This window comes from Borostomias antarcticus, assembly GCF_949987555.1.
Source record: "Borostomias antarcticus genome assembly, chromosome: 1".
NCBI classification, from domain to species: domain Eukaryota; kingdom Metazoa; phylum Chordata; class Actinopteri; order Stomiiformes; family Stomiidae; genus Borostomias; species Borostomias antarcticus.
Genome location: NC_140234.1, coordinates 24,924,703 through 24,952,645, shown reverse-complemented (window position 1 = coordinate 24,952,645; position 27,943 = coordinate 24,924,703). Strand labels below are relative to the sequence as shown.

General features: G+C 49.4%; 1 protein-coding gene across 1 annotated transcript; it reads left to right on the top strand.

The window, feature by feature from the left end:
• On the top strand, positions 1-27,175 carry cpeb4b (cytoplasmic polyadenylation element binding protein 4b). Its single transcript, XM_084442367.1, has 11 exons — positions 1-368; positions 1,229-2,408; positions 7,311-7,401; positions 14,266-14,316; positions 15,773-15,796; positions 16,955-17,122; positions 18,032-18,121; positions 18,339-18,457; positions 20,720-20,834; positions 21,014-21,195; positions 21,668-27,175. Exons 2-11 carry the CDS (start codon positions 1,275-1,277, stop codon positions 21,893-21,895), a joined length of 2,202 nt encoding a protein of 733 aa, XP_084298493.1. The 5' UTR covers positions 1-368; positions 1,229-1,274; the 3' UTR covers positions 21,896-27,175.
• Positions 27,176-27,943: the final 768 nt, after the last annotated feature.

Below are 27,943 nucleotides of genomic sequence, written 5' to 3'. Positions count from 1 at the left end.
TGTAGGAGAAAAACTGAGAAATTATCAAGACAATGAAACCGACTGAATAAGGCTCAATAGGCGTTTATTGTCGGGTTTCGTTTTATACATTGAATTCAATGACGTAGCTTATCTATTTTGATACATAATCAAGGTTAGCGGCTCGCTCGAGAGGGGGTTGTGTCATTGAGCAAGCAGGACACGTCAGGAGAGGAGAGAAAAGCTATCCAGCTAGCTAACGTTACAGTTACAGTATTAGCCAAAAGCCAAAGAGGTAGCCACCATATCGCTTCATACGCTTGCCTGTCACAATTGTATCAAGTGTCGTAACCAACTACAGGACGGATCTCGACTAAGTCATCGCCTGGATCAAGGGTAGCAACGAGAAGGTGAACAATTATATTATCCTTCAGCTAGCTGGGCTAGCTAGTCAAAGAGCCAGTTAGCTAGCAAACTGGCTAACGTTAGCTGACACATTTTCCAATCTCCCTAAACGTTAACGTGGTTATTCGACTTCGTCACGAAATGTAACTACGTTAAAGGTTAGATTTGAAAATTGGTGTAGGATTGTAGATGGTTTAGAAACTGTTGGAGAAATGCCTCAATGGCCGAGGATCATAAAGGGATAGGTAGCTATAGTCTAACGTTAGCTACGTCGTCATCATTTTTCAGAATTAAAGGGTTGAGTCCACAGCCTGCTCGAGCCTAGGGCTAGGGGACATAGCTAGCTAGCTAGCTACTTTGACAGCTGTCAGGCAAGGTCGCTAAAGACATGATGTTTTCCCCTCAACCCCATCATCATTTTATTGATTCAGTCGGTCGGTCGGTCTGACTCTGTAGTCGTTTAAATGCTTGCTAGCCAACGTTAACGAGAGACATGGTGACTCCACTGCAGTGTCGACTAGCTAGCTATATATCTAATAGCGAGGTTGCTAAAAGCTATCATGTTAGCACACTAACGTTACTTGCCTGCTGGGCTCTACTGCAACGTCACGGGGTTATAATTAGATTGCTGTCCAAAGATGAAGCCAGCGAGCTGTCTTATAGCTAGGATCTGCTGTGCCTCAATGAGCATCGTAACGTTATGTGATCTCGTAGCCGCCTTGACTGTGTTATCGACCATAATATCCAGGCTTATTGTGTTCCGAAGATGACGTATGATATCCTGGTCTGTTACATATCCGCTCATTTGAGTGATCGTTGAATGGATTGTGAATTCACAGTGTCCACTCTGTCTCCCACTCTTCAGACGTAACGATCACGGGATAGCATATTTGTGTGCGGGGCTAACACAAATGGGGGATTACGGGTTCGGAGTCCTAGTACAAAACAACACTGGCAACAAGTCTGCTTTCCCGGTCCGAATCCACCCGCACCTGCAGGCCACTCACCACCACCAGAATGCATCGCAGAGCCCAGCCGCCTTCATAAGCAGCAGCACGGCTGCGGGGAATGGCACGGCCGGCGGCTCTCCCTGGCTGTTCCCCGCCACCACGGCCCACAACAGCATCATGCAGGATGAGATCCTGGGCTCTGAGAAGGCCAAGACCCAGCAGCAGGAAATGCAAGAGTCACAAGACAAGCAGCAGCAGCTGTCCCCGGGCGGCCACCAGGAGGCAGGGCTGATGTCGGAGCTGGAGAAGGTGGGGCGGGGGGAGGAGGGCAAGGCGGACGGCAGCCCCTCTGAGGGCGGCTCCGGGAAGGAGAAGCTGCGCCTGGAGTCCCCGGTGCTGACGGGCTTCGACTACCAGGACACGTCCAGCCTTGGAACCCCGGCCCAGTCCAGCACCTCCTCCTCCTCCCTGACCGGCTTCAACAACTGGTCTGCCGCCATCCCGCAGGCGCCCTCCACCATCATCAACGAGGACGTCAGTTTCTTCAACCCGGCCGCTTCCGCCAACAACGGCCCGCTGCTGTTCCAGAACTTCTCGCACCACGTCAGCCCCGGCTTCGGAGGGAACTTCTCCCCCCAGATCGGGCCGGCCCTCTCGCAGCACCACCCCCCGCCCCACCCCCACTTCCAGCACCCCCACAGTCAGCACCAGCAGCACCGCCGCTCCCCGGCCAGCCCTCACCCTCCCCCCTTCCCCCACAGGAGCGCCGCCTTCAGCCAGCTGCCCCACCTGCCCAACAACCTGAACAAGCCCCCGTCCCCCTGGGGCAGCTACCAGAGCCCCTCCCCCTCCCCCTCCTCCACCTCCTGGAGTCCCGGGGGAGGGTACGGAGGCTGGGGCGGATCCCAGGGACGGGAGTACCGCCGGGGGCTCAACGGGGGCATGACACCCCTCAACTCCATCTCCCCTTTGAAGAAGACCTTCCCCAATAACCACGTGGCATCTCAGAAGTACTCCAGGACCAGCCCTGGCTTCAACCCCAAGTCCTGGATGGACGACAGCGTGGGGCGCAGTGACAACATCTTTCCCTTCCAGGTGAGTTCTAGAACCATAGCTACTCCTCTCAGAACATTCTAGGTCAGTTCTAGAACCCTCCAGGTACTCCTCTCAGAACATTCTAGGTCAGTTCTAGAACCCTCCAGGTACTCCACTCAGAACATTGCAAGTCAGTTCTAGATCCCCCCACATATTCCACTCACAACATTCCAGTTCTACACCCAAAACATTCTAGGTCAATTCTAGAACCTTCCAGGTACTCCACTCAGAACATTACAGGTCAGTTCTAGAACTCCCCGGTACTCTACTCGGAACATTCCAGGTTAGTTCTAGAACCACCTTGTTACTCCACGTGAACATTCCAGGTCATTTCTAGAACCCCCTAGCCTACTCTGTGACATTCCAGTAGGCCTAACCCATGTCCATCTGTTAGTCTGGCTACAAACCCCATAGGCTACAAACCCCATGCCACTGTTGGGAGACAGTGTACTCTTGCAGTATGGTGAAAATCATCATTGGGATTTGAAGGACAGATTGGATTGATCATGAAGAGATATTAGTCGACTGGCTCATTGCAAAACACTGTTGTGAAATTAGGCTTGCCTTACATTTCTGCTTATGTAGGAATGAATTGTTTCACAAAGGGGTTTAAACAATTTATAGTCTTTCTATTTTAGGCTTGCGATTTAAAGCAGGTAGCCTAGTGCATAGACTAGGTTACACTATAGTGCTGTGCTTTTATTGCATGTGCGCGCACACACACACACACACACACACACACACACACACACACACACACACACACACACACACACACACACACACACACACCACACCCACACACACACACTGTAGGATCATAGAGTCCTTATTACAGTGCCTTCTATTTTTTCACTTGAGGGAACCAGTGATCCAAATGATGCTGGCCAGCCTGGTGCTGTCCTGAACCAGTGATCCACATGATGCTGGCCAGCCTGGTGCTGTCCTGAACCAGTGATCCACATGATGCTGGCCAGCCTGGTGTTGAACTACTGGCCAAAAGGTCCTGGTGACTAATGTGTCCGTTGCTCTACAGTGGTGTGAGCCACGTGCACCAGATACAGGAACACAACCATGTAGGCTGGCAAGGAGCACCGTGCTATCCAATAGGCTGGGAGCGCCATAGCCCCACCCCCCACCTCTCTCTCTCTCTCTCTATCTCTCTCTCTATCTCTCTATCTCCCTCTCTCTATATCCCTCTCTCTCTCTCTATATATATATATATCTACCCCCCCCTCTCTCTCTATCTATCTATCTATCTATCTATCTATCTATCTATCTATCTATCTATCTATCTATCTATCTATCTATCTATCTATCTATCTATCTATCTATCTATCTATCTATCTATCTATCTATCTATCTATCTATCTATCTCTCCCCCCCCCCTCCCTTTGGAGAATACACTAGGCAGAGAGGACTGGGCCCAGCATCAATCTACCTGTCCTGTCTAAATGCATGCGTGTGTGTGTGTACGTGCAGATTGATTTCCTGGATTACAGAGGTTATTAATAACCCGGGACATTACCTAGGAACTGTTAAACACACACGCACGCACACACACATATGGCCTTTATAATGCCATCTAATTTATAATGCCATTCAGATGGGCTAAGATGAAGATGGCTTGCATAAGGTTCCTCCTGTTCTGCAGGGGAAACGGTGATAGGATTGATGGAGGAGATGGAGAGAGGTATGGATGGATGGGGGAGATGGAGAGAGGGATTGATGGAGGAGAGGGCGAGAGGGATGGATGGGTGGGGGAGATGGAGAGAGGGATTGATGGAGGAGAGGGGGAGAGGGATGGATGGAGACTCAACTGTTTTATTGATTAGGTCCAGAAGGGACCGCGTCAAGGGGAGGAGCTGGGGCCAGAGCTTGGATAGGCTGGGATATGCTGCTAGGCTGGGCTGGGATATTACATGCTAGGCTGGGCTATGATATCATATGCTAGACTGGGCTGGGATATCATATGCTAGGCTGGGCGTGGCTATCATGAGCTAGGCTGGGCTGGGATATCATATGCTAGGCTAGGCTAGGCTGGGATATCAAAAGCTAGGCTAGGCTGGGATATCGTATGCTAGGCTGGGCTGGGCTGGGATATCATATGCTAGGCTAGGCTGGGATATTGTATGCTAGGCTGGGCTGGGATATCATATGCTAGGCTGGGCTAGGCTGGGATATCGTATGCTAGACTGGGCTGGGATATCGTATGCTAGACTGGGCTGGGATATCATATGCTAGGCTGGGCTGGGATATCATATGCTAGGCTAGTCTGGGCTGGGGTATCATATGCTAGGCTAGGCTGGGCTGGGATATGCTGAGCTGCGCTGGGTTGGGCAGAGCAGAGCAGAGCAGGGCAGGGCAGATCAGGGCAGGGCAGGGCAGGGCAGGTAGGCTACACATGCACCTACATCAGGTGATCACGTCTGCAGGAAGAACTTGACTGAAGGTTGTTATGTAGCATCCCCATCATCTGTGACCAGCTCTGGTTGAGCTACGCCACTGTGTTGGGAGGACTGGTGTCTAGCAGGCTAACAGACTAGCTAGCAACAGCGTTGTCATATTAGCAGCAGCAGTGTCACCTTGTCATGGAGACAGGTCAGCTGGACATATCACTCTGACCTCTAGAGGGGAGGGGTTAGAATGGCCGACAGCTGTCTGGGGATTACAAGAGCGTCTTGTGAAAATAGTTTTTGACCAAGAAATCATCCTTAAAATAGAGGCCTAGCTGCCTAAACTAGGCAACGATGACAACCAGATTCATTGAAGCTCACAAAGATAGGGAAATGTAGGTTGAGTAGGCTTATATATTGCTCAGTAGAGTCGACTATGTTCAGGAGTCAGCCTCTGCTGTTCAGCAGGGCTATGTTGTTGAGTATGCCTATGTTGAGTAGGCCTATGTTGTTAAGTAGGCAGTTGTTGAGTATGGCTATATTGTTGAGTCTATTGAGTCATTTGTTGAGTAGAGTAGGTTTACTCAGTAGGCCCTTATGTTGTTTTGAGTTTGTCCCAGTTGGTGTGCAGGTGTGTGTGTGTGTGTTTTGGTATGCAGAAGGTTATAGAATACAACCCTGCAGTGCTTACAGCAGCAGTACAGTAGTAGCAGTAGTAGTAGCAGTAGTAGTAGCAGTAGTAGTAGCAGTAGTAGTAGCAGTAGTAGTAGCAGTAGTAGCAGCAGTAGTAGTAGTAGTAGTAGTAGTAGTAGTATAGTAGTAGTAGTGCAGTAGTAGTAGTAGTAGTAGTAGTGGTAGTAGTAGTAGTAGTAGTAGTGGTAGTAGTGGTAGTGGTAGTAGTAGTAGTAGTAGTAGTGGTAGTGGTAGTGGTAGTGGTAGTAGTAGTAGTAGTGGTAGTAGTAGTATAGACAAAGCTAGCTGGATCTAGACCTGAGTCCCTGTACGCCGTAGTCAGCACCACCTAGCTCTGGTGGTCATGCTGAACATGCCATACAGGTTTGGTTTGACAATAGCAGATGAGTCAGACCTACCTGACGGCAGCCCAGCTGTTAGCCTACATACTGACATGCATGGAAAATGACTCATGCTGCATCCACCACAATCTAGGCATGCTAAGGAACGCACCTATTTTTACACACAGTCTGTCCTGATCCAAGTGTGAGCAGGGGTGAAAATTAACTTTTTGGCTCACGGTGAGTCACCTGCCAAGGGGACTGTAGATGAAAAAATCTACCTGCCAAGTATATATATTTTTCAGATAGCCTTCCGAAATCTAGTCACCAATTGGAAATTTTACCTGCATTTGGCCGGTGGCAGGTGTTAATTTTCAGCCCTGAGTGTGAGGGAGTAGGAGTGTGTGTTTGGGGTGTATATTTGTGTGTGCGTGCGTGCGTGTGTTGTGGTGTGGTTGGGTGCAGCTCAGTGTCCAGTGTGTTTATCCGTCAGCTCCTGGCCTGGTATCGGTTTGTCCTATGGGGAAGGGGTGCTGGAGGATGCCGCCAGTCTCGTGGCTGGTTGTATCATCATGAAATTTCAGTGTGGTATACTATCTACCAAAATACCATGGTATATTTCACCCCCCCCCCCCCCCCCCCCCCGCCTTTTAATTATATTCACCAAAGCCCATCGGAAAAACAAACGAGTAGCCTATTTTGCTTTGAAAAAGCTGGATGGAAACGTGTGCGTGTGTCTAACTGAAACTCATACATTTGCATTGTGCCGGTCTCAAATACCAGTCTCTAATGCCGGTCTCTAATGCTGGTCTCTAATGCCGTCTATCAGGTCTCTAATGCCATCTATCAGGTCTCTAAAGCCGGTTTCTAATGTAGGTGTATCAGGTCTCTAATGCTGGTCTCTAAAGCCGGTTTCTAATGCAGGTGTATCAGGTCTCTAATGCTGGTCTCTAATTCAGGTGTATCAGGTCTTTAAAGCTGGTTTCTAATGCAGGTGTATCAGGTCTCTAAAGCTGGTTTCTAATGCAGGTGTATCAGGTCTCTAATCCAGGTGTATCAGGTCTCTAAAGCTGGTTTCTAATGCAGGTGTATCAGGTCTCTAATGCAGGTCTCTAAAGCTGGTTTCTAATGCAGGTGTATCAGGTCTCTAATGCAGGTGTATCAGGTCTCTAATGCTGGTCTCTAATGCAGGTGTATCGGGTCTCTAATGCTGGCCTCTAATGTAGGTGTATCAGGTCTCTAATGCTGGCCTCTAATGTAGGTGTATCAGGTCTCTAATGCTGGCCTCTAATGTAGGTGTATCAGGTCTCTAATGCTGGTCTCTAATGTAGGTGTATCAGGTCTCTAATGCTGGTCTCTAATGTAGGTGTATCAGGTCTCTAAAGCCGGTTTCTAACGCAGGTGTATCAGGTCTCTAATGCTGGTCTCTAACGCAGGTGTATCAGGTCTCTAATGCTGGTCTTTAACGCAGGTGTATCTCTTTGTGTTGTCAGGAGCGGACCAGGTCGTTTGACGGCTTCAACATGCACTCTCTGGAGAACTCACTCATCGACATCATGAGGGCCGAGCAGGATACCCTGAAAGGTGAGAAACCTTCCCTCACAACCACTACACAACCACTACACAACCACTATACACAACCACTACACAACCACCACCAACCCCTATACAACCACTACACAACCACCACCAACCTCTTTACACAACCACTACACAACCACTATACACAACAACTACACAACCACTACACAACCACTACACAACCACTACACAACCACTACACAACCACTACACAACCACTATACACAACCACTACACAACCACCACCAACCCCTATACAACCACTACACAACCACTATACACAACCACTACACAACCACTACACAACCACTACACAACAACTATACAACCACTACACAACCACTATACACAACCACCACCAACCAATACACAACCACTACACAACCACCACCAACCACTATACAACCACTACACAACCACTACACAACCACCACCAACCACTACACAACCACTATACAACCACCACCAACCACTATACAACCACTACACAACCACTACACAACCACCACCAACCACTACACAACCACCACCAATCAATACACAACCACCACCAACCACTACACAACCACCACCAACCACTACACAACCACCACCAACTAATACACAACCACTACACAACCACTATACACAACCACTACACAACCACCACCAACCACTACACAACCACAATACAACCACTACACAACCACTACACAACCACTACACAACCACTATACACAACCACTACACAACCACTACACAACCACTATACACAACCACTATACAATCACCATCAAAAGCACTGATGCTAAGAACCTAAACAAGAACCTGAACAAGGTCAGGGTGTACTCTACTGTTGCCCGACCTGACTGACTGACTGGTTACCTGGGTGGTTGAATGTGTGGCTAATTGACTAGTAGGCCGGCTGGCTGGCTGAGGTGTGGGTGGAGGAGGGTGGAGAGACAGGATGATGTAGCAGGGCTGGTGTGGGTGGAGGAGGGTGGAGAGACGGGATCATGTAGCAGGGCTGGTGTGGGTGGAGGAGGGTGGAGAGACGGGATGATGTAGCAGGGCTGGTGTGGGTGGAGGAGGGTGGAGAGACAGGATGATGTAGCAGGGCTGGTGTGGGTGGAGGAGGGTGGAGAGACATGATGATGTAGCAGGGCTGGTGTGGGTGGAGGAGGGTGGAGAGACAGGATGATGTAGCAGGGCTGGTGTGGGTGGAGGAGGGTGGAGAGACAGGATGATGTAGCAGGGCTGGTGTGGGTGGAGGAGGGTGGAGAGACGGGATGATGTAGCAGGGCTGGTGTGGGTGGAGGAGGGTGGAGAGACAGGATGATGTAGCAGGGCTGGTGTGGGTGGAGGAGGGTGGAGAGACAGGATGATGTAGCAGGGCTGGTGTGGGTGGAGGAGGGTGGAGAGACAGGATGATGTAGCAGGGCTGGTGTGGGTGGAGGAGGGTGGAGAGACAGGATGATGTAGCAGGGCTGGTGTGGGTGGAGGAGGGTGGAGAGACGGGATGATGTAGCAGGGCTGGTGTGGGTGGAGGAGGGTGGAGAGAGGATGATGTAGCAGGGCTGGTGTGGGTGGAGGAGGGTGGAGAGACAGGATGATGTAGCAGGGCTGGTGTGGGTGGAGGAGGGTGGAGAGACAGGATGATGTAGCAGGGCTGGTGTGGGTGGAGGAGGGTGGAGAGACGGGATGATGTAGCAGGGCTGGTGTGGGTGGAGGAGGGTGGAGAGACGGGATGATGTAGCAGGGCTGGTGTGGGTGGAGGAGGGTGGAGAGACAGGATGATGTAGAAGGGCTGGTGTGGGTGGAGGAGGGTGGAGAGACAGGATGATGTAGCAGGGCTGGTGTGGGTGGAGGAGGGTGGAGAGACGGGATGATGTAGCAGGGCTGGTGTGGGTGGAGGAGGGTGGAGAGACAGGATGATGTAGCAGGGCTGGTGTGGGTGGAGGAGGGTGGAGAGACAGGATGATGTAGCCGGGTAAAGAGAAGAGGATGTAGCATGGCTGCTCCACATACAGTCCATTAAGAGCTGAACAGCTGCACCACAGCGATGGTGTGGTCCAGTGCCGGATAACTCCAAAGGCCATGGTGGCTCGGCTTAAAAGCAGATCTGGTACTGGGCCGTACTGTTTGGAGTTAGCTTCAACAACGACTTGGCTAAAAAATAAAAATAAATCCTAAGGCTCTTTTGCTGAACAACATACAGTATACGCTGCAACAACATTTCTAATGTGGGACGAACAACTGAAATTTGTTCTCTGCTTTTCTGTTAATCAACCTGCTGCTTCCTGCACACAGTTGAGGAGTTTAGCTACAGTGGCTTCCAGCTGAGCTGGCTCCTCCCGCTAGGCCCCACAGGCCACGCCTACTATGACCCGGCTGCAGTATGAACAACACACACACACATACTGTCTCACACACACGCACGCACACACACACACCAGAATTCCCTTAGCCGGTAATTACCGTTTTTTGTCTGGAAAAATCTGTTGAAGTCCGATATATTAAAATCTCTCCGGTCATAATGTCCGGACAAAATAATTCCCCCTAATTGTATTAGGCCTACAATAGGCTAAAATAAAATTTCCATATATTATGATTCCTTTTGAATATAAAAAAATGAATAGGCCAATTCATTTTGTCCCGTTAATGTGTAGGCTATTGGCTAGTAGGCCTATGCGATGAAAAAACAGCCGTAAGATAAACCTGCCTATAGGCTAGCGGGCCACCATAGCAAGCGAGACCATAGCCTGATCGAGGTACGGAGCTTGAGGCGAAAATGGAAAGGCCTATTAATATCAATATCATATAATGGAAATTAGCCTATGCACGTTGTAAGTTCTTACACTTTATTTTAGTAGGCTATATTTATTTTCAGAGTTTTGTTATATTTTAGCCTATCTGATAAAAGGCTGAAATTAGACTATAGGCTTAGCCTATGAATTCCAATCAGCGCAGCCGTAGGCCTTAAAATAAAATGTTACGAGAAGCCTACATGTTGCCTAACCTCTTGCACTTTTAAATAAAAATGTTATATACAGTATCTAGACATGCATTGTGGCATTTCTTTATTTAGCCCAGCCCGCCTATCAGTTGTTTCTCAACAGTTATGTCCTCCTCATCCTCATAGCCTACTGCCATGTCCGTGGTTATAATGACGTTGTTTTATTGATAAAAAGGGTAAAACTGGAAAGAGAAATTGGTAAACACATATTAGGCTACTGTCGCGAATCCCAAACCAATTAGCCTGCATCCTCAAATCCGATTCTGCAATTGAAATAAACATTCATGTTCTAGCCTACAGTCGCAATTCAAAGGTGACTATTTTTGTGGCTGTGCAATTAGCCTACATATAGGCCTAGCGCATGGAATCATGACAGCCTATCACACATTTAATCATATGGATGCGAAATAAGACAATAAATGGCATATATAAGCTACACAACGGCCAATCACCGCGACAAACACCTATAATAGGCATATTATATAATGACCGGAATTTCTCCAGTTTGTCCGGAAAAGTCTAATCTTCCCGGACACATTGACCGGTACCAATTTTCTCTAACGGAAACCCTGACACACACACACGCACTCACACTCACACACACACTAACGTCTTCACCGCGTAGGGCGTCTCTAAGCCACGCAGAGACTCGAGTGCTGATTGGTTAGAAAGAGTATGGTCCAGTTTGGGTGTGGTTTGTTTTTTTGGTCTGTTTATCTGCCTCCCGGCCGCACCTTTTCCATGTAACCCAGCACTGCAACACACCCAGGGTCATGTAGCTAGCTCATCACATAATGTTTTTTCATTCCCACATCCCCCTCTCTCTCGTTCTGTCATCCCCTCCTTTCTGCCTTTATCGTCCTGTCATCTCCCTATTATTTGTTTGTCATCCTTTAATCCTGTTCTCTTCCTCTCTGCTCTCCCCTGTGTCCCACAGCCCGTGTGCGTGCATGTGTGCGCGTGCATGTGTTTGTGCGCGACGTGCATGTGTGTGTGTGTGTGCGTGGTGCATGTGTGCAGTGCGTGCGGAGCAGTTGACTGGAGCAGTGCCCTCATTGTGTGCCAACCAGAGAAGGTTAGAGAGGCGAGTTGCGAACTTTCTCAATCAGTAAGGCAGTTCCAGTGCTTCAGTACTGGTGTTGGGGCAGAGACTCTTCTTTAGGCTGACCACTTGACTTGACTCACTGTGTGGGCTGGGGCAACTCCTAGCAAGCCAGGAAGCGTGCAACCTCATATTGGAAAGACTAACCCTTCAGTTGAGAATTTGAAGTGAATTTTCCGTTTATGGGAATTATTGCTCTACATACTGACTGATTTCTACAAATCATTGATACTGCTCCATAATAAGTTGGCTTATAACAAGCTTATGACAAGCTTTTAACAAGCTTTTGAAACGGCCTCAGATGCAGACGTCTCTCCTGCAAGGTGCATCAGAGATGTGCTCACATGACTGTCATATCTCCTGTCCTGTCATATCTCCTGTCCTGTCATATCTCCTGTCCTCAACGCCTCTCTGGTAGACTGCCCTTCACTCTCGTTCTTGATTCAGGAATCCATGGATTTCCCGCCATAAATTATGGGGGGGAAATTGATTTGAATTTTAATTGAAGAGAAAAGCGTGAATTTGCCGGACATGTTTGGGGCCTTTGCAACCCGGCCCTTCACACACACACGCACGCACGCACGCACACAGACACACACACACACACACACACACACACACACACACACACACACACACACACGCCCCACAGAACCTCAATGGAGAGAGAAGGAAGGAGGGGGGGTAGAGAGGGAGATCTGGCTACAGTAGCCAGAAGTGTCTGAATGGTTTCCAGCATTGTCCTCTGTGAGGGGAAAAAGACCTCTGTTCCCTGACTAAGTTACAATATGGTGTGTTGGCTGGCTCCAGCGTCACCTCTGCTAGCTGCTAGCTCCTAGCTGTTAGCTTAGCTTTGTGTGGCTTGCTGCTAACTGTTAGCTCCTAGTTGTTAGCTTAGCTTTGTGTGGCTTGCTGCTAGCTGTGAGCTGCTAGTTCAAAGCACCAGGCCCAGCCCTGCTACCCACTGTACAGTAGTTACCTCTGGCTGCAGCAGCACCCTCGCTGGCTGCTTGCTAGCTGCTTCTTCTGCTTCCAAACCATGTAACCTCCCTGGTCCCAATCCAGCCCAACTAGCCAGCCTGACAGACTGCTCTCTGGCTCTCTGTGTGTGCACTGTATGTATGTATGTATGTATGTATGTATGTATGTATGTATGTATGTATGTATGTATGTATGTATGTATGTGTGTGTGTGTGTGTGTGTGTGTGTGTGTGTGTGTGTGTGTGTGTGTGTGTGTGTGTGTGTGTGTGTGTGTGTGTGCATGCGTGCGTGCATGTACTGTGTGTGTGTGTGTGTGTGTGTGTGTGTGTGTGTGTGTGTGTGTGTGTGTGTGTGTGTGTGTGTGTGTGTGTGCGTGCGTGCATGTACTGTGTGTGTGTGTACTGTGTGTGTGTGTGTGTGTGTGTGTGTGTGTGCATGCGTGCGTGAACAGGGCTGGCAGGGGCTCCATGTAAAATGTATGGCATTGGCACACTTTGAACATGGATGATGCTCGCTGATGCAGCTATTTGGCTACCCAGGCCCTTTTCCTCTGCACCTAGAGATAGCCCAGATGATGCTACTGCACTAGAGATAGCCCAGATGATGCTACTGCACTAGAGATAGCCCAGATGATGCTACTGGACCTAGAGATAGCCCAGATGATGCTACTGGACCTAGAGATAGCCCAGATGATGCTACTGCACTAGAGATAGCCCAGATGATGCTACTGCACTAGAGATAGCCCAGATGATGCTACTGGACTAGAGATAGCCCAGATGATGCTACTGCAGCTAGAGATAGCCCAGATGATGCTACTTGACCTAGAGATAGCCCAGATGATGCTACTGGACTAGAGATAGCCCAGATGATGCTACTGCACTAGAGATAGCCCAGATGATGCTACTGCACCTAGAGATAGCCCAGATGATGCTACTGTAGCTAGAGATAGCCCAGATGATGCTACTGCAGCTAGAGATAGCCCAGATAATGCTACTGTACCTAGAGATAGCCCAGATGATGCTACTGGACTAGAGATAGCCCAGAAGATGCTACTGTACCTAGAGATAGCCCAGATGATGCTACTGCAACTAGAGATAGCCCTGATGATGCTACTGCACCTAGAGATAGGCCAGATTATGCTACTGTACCTAGAGATAGCCCAGATGATGTTACTGCACCTAGAGATGGCCCAGATGATGCTACTGCACCTAGAGATAGCCCAGATGATGCTACTGCAGTTAGAGATAGCCCAGATGATGCTACTGCAGCTAGAGATAGCCCAGATGATGCTACTGCAGCTACCTGGATAACACAGCCATTTTCTCCTTTACCTAAATGGCTAATATGAGAGATGACTGTTATAGCTATAGCTGGCTAGTGTTCATGATAGCTCTGCTGGTAGCCTAGCTGGTGTAGCACACACGTCTTTACCCATGTCTGGGGATTGTTACAGTACATACTATACGCTACTGATACACAGTGTCTCTGAAACAGTGTCTCCGAAACAGTGTCTCCGAAACAGTGTCTCCGAAACAGTGTCTCCGAAACAGTGTCTCCGAAACAGTGTCTCCGAAACAGTGTCTCCGAAACAGTGTCTCCGATACAGTGTCTCCGAAACTGTGTCTCTGATACAGTGTCTCTCTGTTACTGGTCTTTGTTACATTGTTACAGTGTGTCTCTGTTACTGGTCTTTGTTACATTGTTACAGTGTGTCTCTGTCTTTATCACAGTGTGTCTCTGTTAGTGTCTGTGTTACTGTTACAGCCTCTCTGTTGTGGTTCCTCCTCAGGCCGCCTGGGATTCCCTCATCCAGGTGGGGACAACCCTCTACCTATCAACGGTACGTCTGACCAGGCCTCCCTCTTCTCCTCCTCTCCCTCCCCTTCACCTCCCTGCCTCCTCCCCTCCCCTCCTCTCACAGCTTAACCCATCCTAGCAGATGGAGGGAGGGAGGGATGGAGGGTGAGAGCAGCCATATGTTAACAGTTGGATTAGTAGCAGGTTGTTTCCCAGGAAGGATGGTGCAGAATGAGGCTCTATCACAGCACTGACCTGTTAAATCATCTCTAGTGTACCCCAGGCTCTAGCATACTCCAAGCTTTAGCATACTCCAGGCTCTAGCATACCACAGACTCTAGCACACTCCAGACTCTAGTATACTCCAGGCTCTAGCATACTCCAGGCCCTAGCATACCACATACTCTAGCATACTCCAGACTCTAGCATACCACAGACTCTAGCATACTCCAGACTTTAGCATACCTCAGACTCTAGCATACCTCAGACTAACGGTGAGATGAGCCCCTTCAGGCTCCCTAAATGCACCCCTTCCTTCCACCTCTCGTCATCACTTAACTCACAGGGGTGGAGGGGCTGTGGTTCTCTACACAGCTGTCAGGGGTTTAACCTGGGAAGGAAGGAAGGAAGGAAGGAAGGAAGGAAGGAAGGAAGGAAGGAAGGAAGGAAGGAAGGAAGGAAGAGAGGAAGGAGGGAAGGAAGGAGGGAAGGAAGGAGGGAAGGAAAGGAGGGAAGGAAGGGAGGGAGGAAGGAAGGGAGGAAGGAAGGGAGGAGCGAGCCTGTCTTGAGTCACACACTCAGTTGAGTGTCAGTCTCAGTGTAAAGTGTGGTTTGTGCTATAGTACCCAGGCGAGTGCGGGAGCTGTGTCCGTGTGACCGGATCACTCGTCCTCCAGGACGCTCAGCAGAGCTCCGCCTTCCCAGTCACATGACCTCGTCAGGGAGATGAGCAGATGGTGCTCCAATATAGGCAGGATTCAGAGGTTACACACCAGCTGACACGCGCACACACACACACACGCACACGCGCACACACACACACACACACACACACACACACACAGGATTCAAAGCTGAGGGTCACCAGCTGGTGACACCTTAGAACCACACACATTTCGTTCTCTCTCTTTCTCTCTCTCTCTCTCTCTCTCTCTCTCTCTCTAACACACACACACACACACACACAGGTATGTCAGAGAGCATTCTATCCACCCCTTGCTGATGTAGCTAGTGTCCATCCGGGTGGTGATTGCATGCACCTGTGTGTATGGAGGTGTAGCGAGCAGACAGGCAGACACAGACAGGCAGACACAGACAGGCAGACACAGACAGGCAGACACAGACAGACAGACAGGCAGGCAGGCAGGCAGACAGGCAGGCAGGCAGGCAGGCAGACAGACAGGCTGATGAAGACACTAGCGGCCGTCCAGGCTGTTGTCCATGTGATGTGGTGATGTGATGATGTCATGTATGGTTGATCTGCCCTGTTCCACATGCAGCCAGGAACTATGGGAGGAGACGAGGTAAACCAGCGCTCTGAGAGAGCGCACGCGCACACCACCCTCCACGGGGACGGGGATACTCTGTCTGCTTGTTTGTTTGTGTGTGTGTGTTTGTGTCTGTCTCTCTGTCTGCCTGCCGTTCTGTCTTTCTGTGTGTGTGTGTGTGTGTGTGTGTGTGTCTGTCTGTCTGTCTGTCTGTGTGCGCGTGTGTGTGTTTGTATAGTGGTGTGTGTATGTGTGTGTGTGTGTGTTTGTATAGTGGTCTGTGTGTGTGTGTGTATTTGTGTTTGTATAGTGGTGTGTGTGTGTGTGTGTGTGTGCGCGCGTGTGTGTGTATTGTATTTCCCTCACCAGTCAGTGTAGTGTTTCAGAGCTTTGGTCTGTGGGGATGTTGTTGTCCAGATCACATTGGTTTGAGCTCAGAGAGAGAAGGACACACACAGGGAGAGCTAACTCTCTTATATAAGGCAGCTCAGAGCCAGAGCTCTGTGTGTGTCTGTGTGTGTCTGTGTGTGTGTGTGTGTGTGTGTGTGTGTGTCTGTGTGTGTCTGTGTGTGTCTGTGTGTGTGTGTGTGTGTGTGTGTGTGTGTGTGTTGGGAACAGCAGTAAGACTGGTCTGGCTTAACCTCCAGTGCTTAACTCAGCTCACACTGCTGCCACAGGCATTGGTGTTTGTATTAGTTTGTGTGTGTGTGGGAGCGTGTGTGTGTGTGTGCGTTTGTGTGTGTGTGCATTTGTGTGTGTGTGTGAGTGTGTGTGTGTTTGTGAGTGTGTGTGTGAGTGTGTGTGCTTGAGTGTGAGTGTGTGTGTGTGTGTGAGAGAGAGTGTGTGTGTGTGTGTGTATGTGTGTGTGTGTGTGTGTGTGTGTGTGTGTGTGAGCGTAAGCATGAGCGTGTGTGAGTGTGTGCGCTTGAGTGTGTGTGAGAGTGTGTGTGTGTGAGAGAGTGTGTGTGTGTGTGTGTGAGCGTAAGCGTGTGTGTGTGTCTGGACTGGTCCTGGTCACCCAGGAGGCTGTGTTCGTTGGCGTACTGTCCCATTCCATACTAGATCATTTTCATGTCCATCTGCATGGTGACATGACCACATTCACCCGTGTTGGTTTCCATTGGCTGCCGTGTTCGTTCGCTCATCCGACCTCCGATGACGTGGCCTGTAACTCCGCCCACTTCCTCTCCCCAGGCCACTCCTCCCTGTTCCCCATGGAGGACGGCTTCCCCGACGAGGAGCGCGGCGAGCAGGGCGTGTCGGGGCTGGGCGGGGGCTGCTTCCCCCACCAGAACGGCGAGCGCGTGGAGCGCTACTCTCGCAAGGTCTTCGTCGGAGGCCTGCCCCCTGACATCGACGAAGGTAGCCCGTCTAACCCCGCATTACGGATTCCTTCCACAGTTACGATTGGAAGGAAAATATCTCGAAGCCTTGAAAGTAACATTGGTCGTGATTAGTGCTGTCAGTCGATGTCAATCAAAGCGGTTCGAAGGACTATGAAAACAAGAGTACGGCCATCAGCCATGAGCCAGGCTGGACCTGGCCTGGTTTTCACTTAACGTGCATCGGTGGAAACACAGTTACAGTCCATAGTACACTGTACATTACTGCAATGTGCACACAACTTCGGTTTCATCCAAACTTCCATCTGGAAGCTTCTTCAAACCCAATGTTCCGTTCAGCCCCTCTCTCCTCAGTCATAGTGGTATCTCAGCAAGGGTTCACCTGGTTGAGTTACTGAAACGCGCTGACATCTTAAACACGTTTCACATCCTTCCAGTAATTCACACAGGTCAACACTCGCATCTGGAAGTTGGGTTCAAAGTTGGTAATATGATTCATTTGCGTAATTTTTTTTACGTGTTTAAGTTTCCAGATTAATGGTTAGCGTTAACGCGTTAACGTTGACACCCTAGTTGTGATACCAAGTTGTCACAGAGTTATGACATTTTATCATAATGTTTCTGAAACAAAACATGCAATGGAACTACAAGCCCCAGATAAATGCCCAGTGGCTAGTTGTCGAGTAGCCTCCATGATTGTAGTTTGTTTTGTGACTGGGAATAGGCATGACCTCGGTACCTTATTAAGTCCTGAAGTCAAGTAGACCTGTGCTGTGAAGAGGGCAGGGTGGACGCGGCCAGACTATGCAGAAGAACAGTCGTTACAGTAATGGTTGTGTTATTACAGTATTGGTTGTGCTGTTACTAAGTGGTGTTGTTACAGTAATGGTTGTGTCTGATGGTTGTGTTGTGGGTTTTTCTCCCTCAGATGAGATCACAGCCAGTTTCCGGCGTTTCGGACATCTGTTTGTGGACTGGCCCCACAAGGCCGAGAGCAAGTCCTACTTCCCTCCTAAAGGTGAGTCTGGAGAGCTGGCGTCTCCAGAACAACCACCCTCAACCACAGACAGGCAGGCAGACAGGCAGACAGGCAGACAGACAGGCAGACAGGCAGACAGGCAGGCAGACAGACAGACAGACAATTCTACACCTCTAGCGGACTGGTAGCATGCCTTTAACCTTCCCTTCTGGTTATTGTTGTTGTTGTTTGTTTGTGTGTTTGTGTCCCGCCCCAGGCTATGCGTTCCTACTGTTCCAGGAGGAGAGCTCTGTGCAGGCTCTGATAGACGCCTGCATCGAGGAGGATGGAAAACTCTACCTGTGTGTGTCTAGTCCCACCATCAAGGACAAACCGGTCAGTACTACCACCTGCTCTCTCTACCTGTCTCTCCCTGTCTCTCTCTACCCACCCCTCCCTGTCTCTCTCTACCCACCCCTCCCTGTCTCTCTCTACCCACCCCTCCCTGTCTCTCTACCTCCCCCTCCCTGTCTCTCTCTACCCACCCCTCCCTGTCTCTCTCTACCCACCCCTCCCTGTCTCTCTCTACCCACCCCTCCCTGTCTCTCTCTACCCACCCCTCCCTGTCTCTCTCTACCCACCCCTCCCTGTCTCTCTCTACCCACCCCTCCCTGTCTCTCTCTACCCACCCCTCCCTGTCTCTCTCTACCCACCCCTCCCTGTCTCTCTCTACCCACCCCTCCCTGTCTCTCTCTACCCACCCCTCCCTGTCTCTCTCTACCCACCCCTCCCTGTCTCTCTCTACCCACCCCTCCCTGTCTCTCTCTACCCACCCCTCCCTGTCTCTCTCTACCCACCCCTCCCTGTCTCTCTCTACCCACCCCTCCCTGTCTCTCTCTACCCACCCCTCCCTGTCTCTCTCTACCCACCCCTCCCTGTCTCTCTCTACCCACCCCTCCCTGTCTCTCTCTACCCACCCCTCCCTGTCTCTCTACCTCCCCCTCCCTGTCTCTCTACCTCCCCCTCCCTGTCTCTCTACCTCCCCCTCCCTGTCTCTCTCTACCCACCCCTCCCTGTCTCTCTCTACCCACCCCTCCCTGTCTCTCTCTACCCACCCCTCCCTGTCTCTCTACCTCCCCCTCCCTGTCTCTCTCTACCCACCCCTCCCTGTCTCTCTCTACCTCCCCCTCCCTGTCTCTCTCTACCTCCCCCTCCCTGTCTCTCTACCTCCCCCTCCCTGTCTCTCTCTACCTCCCCCTCCCTGTCTCTCTCTACCTCCCCCTCCCTGTCTCTCTACCTCCCCCTCCCTGTCTCTCTCTACCTCCCCCTCCCTGTCTCTCTCTACCCACCCCTCCCTGTCTCTCTCTACCTCCCCCTCCCTGTCTCTCTACCTCCCCCTCCCTGTCTCTCTACCTCCCCCTCCCTGTCTCTCTCTTGCCCCCTCCCTCTCTCTCTACCTCCCCCTCTCTGTCTCTCTACCTCCCCCTCCCTGTCTCTCTACCTCCCCCTCCCTGTCTCTCTACCTCCCCCTCCCTGTCTCTCTACCTCCCCCTCCCTGTCTCTCTCTTGCCCCCTCCCTCTCTCTCTACCTCCCCCTCTCTGTCTCTCTACCTCCCCCTCCCTGTCTCTCTCTACCTCCCCCTCCCTGTCTCTCTCTACCTCCCCCTCCCTGTCTCTCTCTACCTCCCCCTCCCTGTCTCTCTCTACCTCCCCCTCCCTGTCTCTCTACCTCCCCCTCCCTGTCTCTCTACCTCCCCCTCCCTGTCTCTCTCTACCTCCCCCTCCCTGTCTCTCTACCTCCCCCTCCCTGTCTCTCTACCTCCCCCTCCCTGTCTCTCTCTACCTCCCCCTCCCTGTCTCTCTCTACCCACCCCTCCCTGTCTCTCTACCTCCCCCTCCCTGTCTCTCTACCTCCCCCTCCCTGTCTCTCTACCTCCCCCTCCCTGTCTCTCTACCTCCCCCTCCCTGTCTCTCTACCTCCCCCTCCCTGTCTCTCTACCTCCCCCTCCCTGTCTCTCTCTACCCACCCCTCCCTGTCTCTCTACCTCCCCCTCCCTGTCTCTCTACCTCCCCCTCCCTGTCTCTCTACCTCCCCCTCCCTGTCTCTCTACCTCCCCCTCCCTGTCTCTCTCTTCCCCCCTCCCTCTCTCTCTACCTCCCCCTCCCTGTCTCTCTACCTCCCCCTCCCTGTCTCTCTACCTCCCCCTCCCTGTCTCTCTCTTCCCCCCTCCCTCTCTCTCTACCTCCCCCTCCCTGTCTCTCTACCTCCCCCTCCCTGTCTCTCTACCTCCCCCTCCCTGTCTCTCTACCTCCCCCTCCCTGTCTCTCTACCTCCCCCTCCCTGTCTCTCTACCTCCCCCTCCCTGTCTCTCTCTACCTCCCCCTCCCTGTCTCTCTCTTCCCCCCTCCCTCTCTCTCTACCTCCCCCTCCCTGTCTCTCTACCTCCCCCTCCCTGTCTCTCTACCTCCCCCTCCCTGTCTCTCTACCTCCCTCCCTGTCTCTCTCTACATCCCCCTGCCTGTCTCTCACTACCTCTCTAGGTCTCTATCACTCTCTCTCTCTCTCTCTCTCTCTCTCTCTCTCTCTCTCTCTCTCTCTCTCATATTAATGTATATATATGTATATAAAGTCTCAACCCCCCATCCCTTCTTCCCCAGGTCCAGATCCGGCCCTGGAACCTGAATGACAGTGACTTTGTGATGGACGGCTCCCAGCCCCTGGATCCCAGGAAGACCATCTTCGTAGGAGGGGTGCCACGCCCTCTCCGTGCAGGTAACCCACGCACACACACACACACACACACACACATGCATGCGGAGACGTACACATTTCAACACACACATGCATCTATATAATGATCATAACCTATATAAATGTTGTGTTTTCCTCTGTGTGTGTATCTGTGTGTGCGCGTGTGTGTATCTGTGTGTGCGTGTGCGTGTGTGTCTCAGTGGAGCTGGCGATGATTATGGACCGTCTGTACGGGGGGGTGTGCTACGCGGGGATCGACACCGACCCGGAGCTCAAGTACCCCAAGGGGGCGGGGCGCGTGGCCTTCTCCAATCAGCAGAGCTACATCGCTGCTATCAGCGCCCGATTCGTCCAGCTGCAGCACGGAGAGATCGATAAACGGGTAGGGAGGGAGGGAGGGAGGGAGGGAGGGAGGGAGGAAGTCTCCCTCTCTCTCTTTTTACTGGCTCTCTATCTCTCCATCTCTGGGTTTCACTCTAACCCCACGCCCTTTTCTCCTTCTCGTCTGTTGTCTCATTCTCTCTCTCTCTCTCTCTCTCTCTCTCTCCTTCTCACATCAGTCTATCCCTCTCTTGGTTTCTCACTCTTCTTTCTGTCTTCCCTCCCTGCCAGTCCCTCAGTGCTGGTAGCAGCAGCGCGGTGGAGCCCAGATAAAGCTCTCTTATCTGCCCTGCTCTCTGTCCAGAGCCGGAGGAGACCATGTCTGCCGTTTATCACCGGGACACAGTCGGCGCAGCACAAGCCCCTCTGTGTTGCGCTGCGTCCCCCTGCTACAGTGTGTCTGCGGCGCGACCGATCTCTCATCCGCGTGCGTGTGTGTGTCCCTGTGTGTGTCCCCCCCCCCTCCCCCCCAGGTGGAAGTGAAGCCATACGTTCTGGACGACCAGCTGTGTGACGAGTGCCAGGGCACGCGCTGCGGGGGGAAGTTCGCCCCGTTCTTCTGCGCTAACGTGACCTGTCTCCAGTACTACTGTGAGTACTGCTGGGCCGCCATCCACTCCCGCGCCGGACGAGAGTTCCACAAGCCCCTGGTGAAGGAGGGCGGGGACCGGCCCAGGCACATCTCCTTCCGCTGGAACTGAGGAGGAGGAGGAGGAGGAGAGAGAGAAAGAGGGGGCAGGGAAGACGGAGGAAGAGAGAAGGAGAGAGGCAAGGAGGGGAGGGGAGTAAGGAGTCGCAGAATCATTGTACAAAAAAATGCACTTTTCTGTTGCTGGTTCCTTTTAGCTCTAATTTGGAAATACTTTAATTTAGAAGTTAATATATACATATATATAAATATATATTTTAAAGATATAATTTAACTTTATTTTATGCAGTTGATTTTATATATTTTTATTAGTGCACCAGATTGGCTATTTCAAATGCCACCCTGAAATATAGAATTGGCTCGTGATTGACCATGACTTAGACAGCAGTGGGTCCAGGTGGGATGCAGATGCAGTGTGCTCCAGGTGTTGTTAAAGGAGAGATGCCTCGTTCCTCCCTGTAGAGGCCGAGGCCTCGTTCCTCCCTGTAGAGGCCGAGGCCTCGTTCCTCCCTGTAGAGGCCGAGGCCTCGTTACTCTCTGTAGAGGCCGAGGCCTCATTCCTCCCTGTAGAGGCCGAGGCCTCATTCCACCCTGTAGAGGCCGAGGCCTCGTTCCTCCCTGTAGAGGCTGTGCAGACTCTATACACTAACCACCGGTGTTCACCAAAGCTCAATCTGTATTGGTTTGAAGAAAACAGACAAAACGGGTTCTCCCCTGCGATTAAACATTGAACCGTTTTGTACTTTATTTTTATTCCAGAGACCACAGTAATATTTGATGTTACTTGACATGATTGGTTTTAAACAACAGGCATTTGGGTTTTATCTCCATTTTGATTTTGACGTGCAAAAACGAATACCTCAAGCTTAGCTGCTAGCGTGCCGTGCGGCCAGACAGACAGACAGACAGACAGACAGACAGACAGACAGACAGACAGACAGACCGTCGACTGACTGACTGACTGACTGACTGACTGACTGACTGACTGACTGACTGACAGACATCCTCCCATAAGACCACAATTACAGGGCCAGCACAGGCTGTTTTATAGACACTGCTTTTTCTCTTCCTTATTTTTGTAATCCAATCAGGCGTGTGGTCCTCTTAAGTACAGCAGAGTACAGCAGAGTCAGGGAGAAGCAGTTCAGAGCCTCATACCAGGGGAATGTATGGCGCCGGAGCGCCGGCCGCTATAGAGATATTAAATCCCACCTAGTCTGGGTCTGGACCCCATCCGCCCCTCCTAGTCTGGGTCTGGACCCCATCCACCCCACCTAGTCTGGGTCTGGACCCCATCCACCCCACCCAGTTTGGGTCTGGACCCCATCCACCCCACCCAGTTTGGGTCTGGACCCCATCCACCCCACCCAGTTTGGGTCTGGACCCCATCCACCCCACCTAGTTTGGGTCTGGACCCCATCCACCCCACCTAGTCTGGGTCAGGACCCCATCCACCCTACCTAGTTTGGGTCTGGACCCCATCCACCCCACCTAGTCTGGGGGTCTTTGGGGTCTCTGGGGGAACTTTAAAGAGAGGGGTCTGGGGTCTGGGCCCTACTAACTCGTAGCAGAGTGGTCTGGGGTCTGGGCACCGCTAGCTAGGAACAGAGGGGCTTGGAAGACCCTGCTAGCAGAGGGAGATGGTTATTAGCTAGTTGGGCCTAGCTAGCTCTTACCATGATTACAAGCAGAGAAGAAGTGCTGATATGTTTGAATGCAGTCGTCCCCAAAAGCCTTTCTTTACACCTTTTATATTTTGGTTCAGTTCTGCCCCCTTCAGGAAAAGATAAGATGTTGAGATCAGATGTAGTCATCAACAACCCTTGGTAAGGTGGGGCCTATCTCTCCCTTTCTATCTCCCCTTTTCTATCCCTCCTCTTCTATCTCTCCCTTTCTATCTCTTCCTTTCTATCTCTCCTTTTCTATCTCTCCTTTTCTATATCTCATTTTCTATTACTCCCTTTCGATCTCTTCCTTTCTATCGCTCCCTTTCTCCGCCCAGCCAACTCAGCCAGTGTTTCTAAGCATAAATGAAGATTATTATTATTAGTATTACTATTACTACTACCACTATTCCAGTCCCTGCTCTGTGTCCTATTCCATGCATCTCTTAACACCCAGCAGCTGTGCGTCTCAGACCAGACTGCAGCTCAGTTTGTAGCCAGATGCTTTCAGGAACCAAAGATGGTGCCCATGCGGTAGTAGATCATTTCTATTTCTGTTCGGTGTTTCTTGGTCGTTCTTTGTTGTTCTCTCGTTTCGGCCATGACGATCTCTCCCCCTGTCCTCCACTACGGCCAGACAGGCCCTGGACACCAAACCAAAGATGGGCCTGGGCTGGGGAACAGCAGTCTGACTCCCAGAGGAGACTGGAGAACACGGTAGTGGATATGTGGGTTACTGTTGAGCTGTCAGACACAGGCAGGCAGTCATTCGGTTGGACAGACAGATGCAGCCAGTCAGTCACACAGTCAGACAAACAGACAGAAGGTCAGTCATTCAGTCACACAGACAGAAGGTCAGTCATTCAGTCACACAGACAGAAGGTCAGTCATTCAGTCACACAGACAGAAGGTCAGTCATTCAGTCACACAGACGGAAGGTCAGTCATTCAGTCACACAGACAGAAGGTCAGTCATTCAGTCACACAGACAGAAGGTCAGTCATTCAGTCACACAGACAGAAGGTCAGTCAGTCAGTCAGTCACACAGTCAGACACAGACAGAAGGTCAGTCATTCAGTCACACAGACAGAAGGTCAGTCAGTCAGTCAGTCACACAGTCAGACACAGACAGAAGGTCAGTCATTCAGTCACACAGACAGAAGGTTAGTCAGTCAGTCAGTCACACAGTCAGACACAGACAGAAGGTCAGTCATTCAGTCACACAGACAGAAGGTCGGTCAGTCAGTCAGTTGTTTGGCTGGGCTGCTCTCCTCGTTTCTGATTTATTACTGAAAACATGTCTGACTGGACTGCGGCAAATTTGAGAAGCTAAACGCAGGAAGTAGAGTTATGGGGCTCCAGTTTGAGCCTAGAGGACTCCAGTCCTTCAGGCCTAAATCTACCGGCCTACCCAGAGGTCCAAGTGGCAGGGAGCTTGATTCGCTGTTGAGAGAGCTGAGATGGAGAGAAATACTAGTAAGAGAGATACACTAGTGAGATAGTTGAAAAAGAAAGAGATAGCGAGAAAGCTGACATAGAGAGACACTAGTGAGAGAGCTGAGGTAGAGAGATACACTAGTGAGAGAGCTGAGGTAGAGAGACACTAGTGAGACAGCTGAGGTAGAGAGATACACTAGTGAGAGAGCTGAGGTAGAGAGACACTAGTGAGACAGCTGAGGTAGAGAGATACACTAGTGAGAGCTGAGGTAAGATAAGTAAGATAGTGAGAATTACACTAGTGAGATGGTGAGAGTTACACTAGTGAGATAGTGAGAATTACACTAGTGAGAAAGCTGAAGTATAGAGATACACCAGTAAGATAGTGAGGATTACACCAGTGAGAGTGAGAATTACACCAGTGAGAGTGAGAATTACACTAGTGAGATAGTGAGAATTACACCAGTGAGAGTGAGAATTACACTAGTGAGATAGTGAAAAGGACACCAGTGAGAGTGAGAATTACACTAGTGAGATAGTGAGAAGGACACCAGTAAGAGTGAGAATTACACTAGTGAGATAGTGAGAAGGACACCAGTAAGAGTGAGAATTACACTAGTGAGATAGTGAGAAGGACACTAGTGAGATGGACAGAACTGCGCTAGTGAGATGGACAGAACTGCGCTAGTGAGAGGTGTGGTGGGGGTGGGGGACCCGGCCGTGCTAGTGCTCCAGCTCCTCCCTGCCAGGGCCCGGGGTAGAGTGTGTGTGTGTGATGGGTGAACATTTTAGAAGTAAAACACTTTTTGATGAATTTGCTGTTAAAGAGATGAAAAAAATAAGATTATTTTATACACGGCCTGCTGATTTTTGGTACTGTGTTTTCTAGCTAAATTATTTTGTCATGCACATATAAAACATTTATTATGCACTACTTTTCTAAATATCTTTTCTTTCCAACAGTCATTTTAGGCACATTTTTCACAAAATGGGAAAACTCCTTTTTGCAATACCTCAATTTTTCACATTGTGAAAGGTAGCTTTTGTACTTTTGTTACTGAGAGAGATCTGCATATATGGACATTTTCATTTAAAAGAGAAATGTTAAGTGACTTCAATATATATTATTTTCAATTATGCTTTTTATACATTTCAGTGCTGAGGGATCTTTACAACTATGAGTAGTGCACACTTGTGTTGACGCGACTTCTACCCTGCAGAGAGGAGATCAGAGAGGCTCTCTCAACTGGTCTCACATATCCGACTCTAGACGCTTCTGAACATCAGATCTTACAGCATGGCCAGGACAAGTTGTCAGTATAGATTGGTTTTGAGGCCTGGAGAATCGCTATCTTAGTCGAACGACTATACTAGTTAGAGAATGGTAACTTTTCTCTGTCTTGGTATCCTCCATTGCTGGAGTAGAACTATTATAGAAGAATGCAAATTGGGCCCAGGCCTATATACATAGGTTGAGCCTCGTATCACAAGAATGGATGTTTGGTGTTTAGGTATTTTAACATTTGAAAATATATATTCTTGAACTTGCCAACTAGCTCCTATGGTAATCCTTAGCATGCATGACAAAAGAAAATGATAAGTACATGAATTAGCTATTGAAATTAATTGTTGTGGTTGTGCACCAAATGTTTCTCAACTATAATTTGTTAAGGACAACCCCCAGCCCCACCTCATCCCTCACCTCACTCCTCTCCTCAACCCCCCTCACCTCACTCCTCTCCTGTGTGTTACTCTCCCAGACCTCCCCATATACTCAACCCTCTGCAGGATGCACAGAAAAAAAGAAAAAAACTAACTAAACCAATCGGGCAGTGCAGAACTTTGAGCATCCAATAGGAACTGTTGACTAAACTTGATCCCTCATCTCTGCTGTCTGTGGAGGTGATACAAACCTGTTTGGAGGAAGGGGAACTTTAAGACTTGAATGTGGTAAATGTTGCAAGTTAACTTGGAGTTGTTATGTGCAATACTTCTTTTGAACCTTTTCCAGATAAAGACTATTTGCAATGTAATTCTTTAATGCCATTTTTAATTGCAGACATTTAAAGAAGATGTTGATATGTTTTTCACAGTCATTTTCTACTGTTATTGTAATCCTTTTCATGCTGGTGTTTGTAAAAAAGAAAAGAAATCAAACTATTTGTACTAATATAAATAATTGAAGTTATTTTTAAAACATTAAAGGTTTTGTGCTCATTTGCTTATTTTGTTTATTTCAAGCTACTGTGATTGATTGCATTGTAATTATTAGGTCAATAATGTATTTAGCTGTTTATTGGTATATTTTTAATTGGAATGTATAATTACTTTTTATAATTTTGATCAGATTTCTGTTATATTTTTGAGGTGAAGCTTTTAATATGTTAAAGTGACTAGTTTTTACTAATTGCTATATTGTGCTCCACAATATATGGTTCACATTTTCTGAAGGAAAATAAATATTTAAATATTTGTCTGTTAATGATGTTACTTAATGGCGAAATTTCAATAGTTTTTAACTGTGTATGGGAAGGTTGTCGTATTTATTAATAGCATTTTTTACTTAAGATATCACTTTAATTTTTATTGTCATTTCACTTTATAAGTTCCTATTTTTGTATTTTCCTTTCTAATTAAGTTATGTAATACGAAATGTCCATATTTCTAGGAGTTGGTCTGTAGAAGTGCTAGTGAAACGAAAAAGAAAAATCTAATGTTATTTAATTGTTTGCAGCCAACTATTTATAACAGTATGCATAATTTTTAAATATTTGTAATGTGAAACGTTGAATGAAATAAAACTTAACTGTGACGAGATGCGAGTGGTGTGTTTATTTCTGCATGTGATAATGTGATGATGTGTGATAATGTATCACCTTATATTTGTCTTCATTATTGATTCTGCTGTGGAGAGGATTGACCAGAACCACTCCTATACAGTAGAATCAATACTGTGGAATCAATATAGTAGAACTAGTCATATACAGTACAGTAGAAACA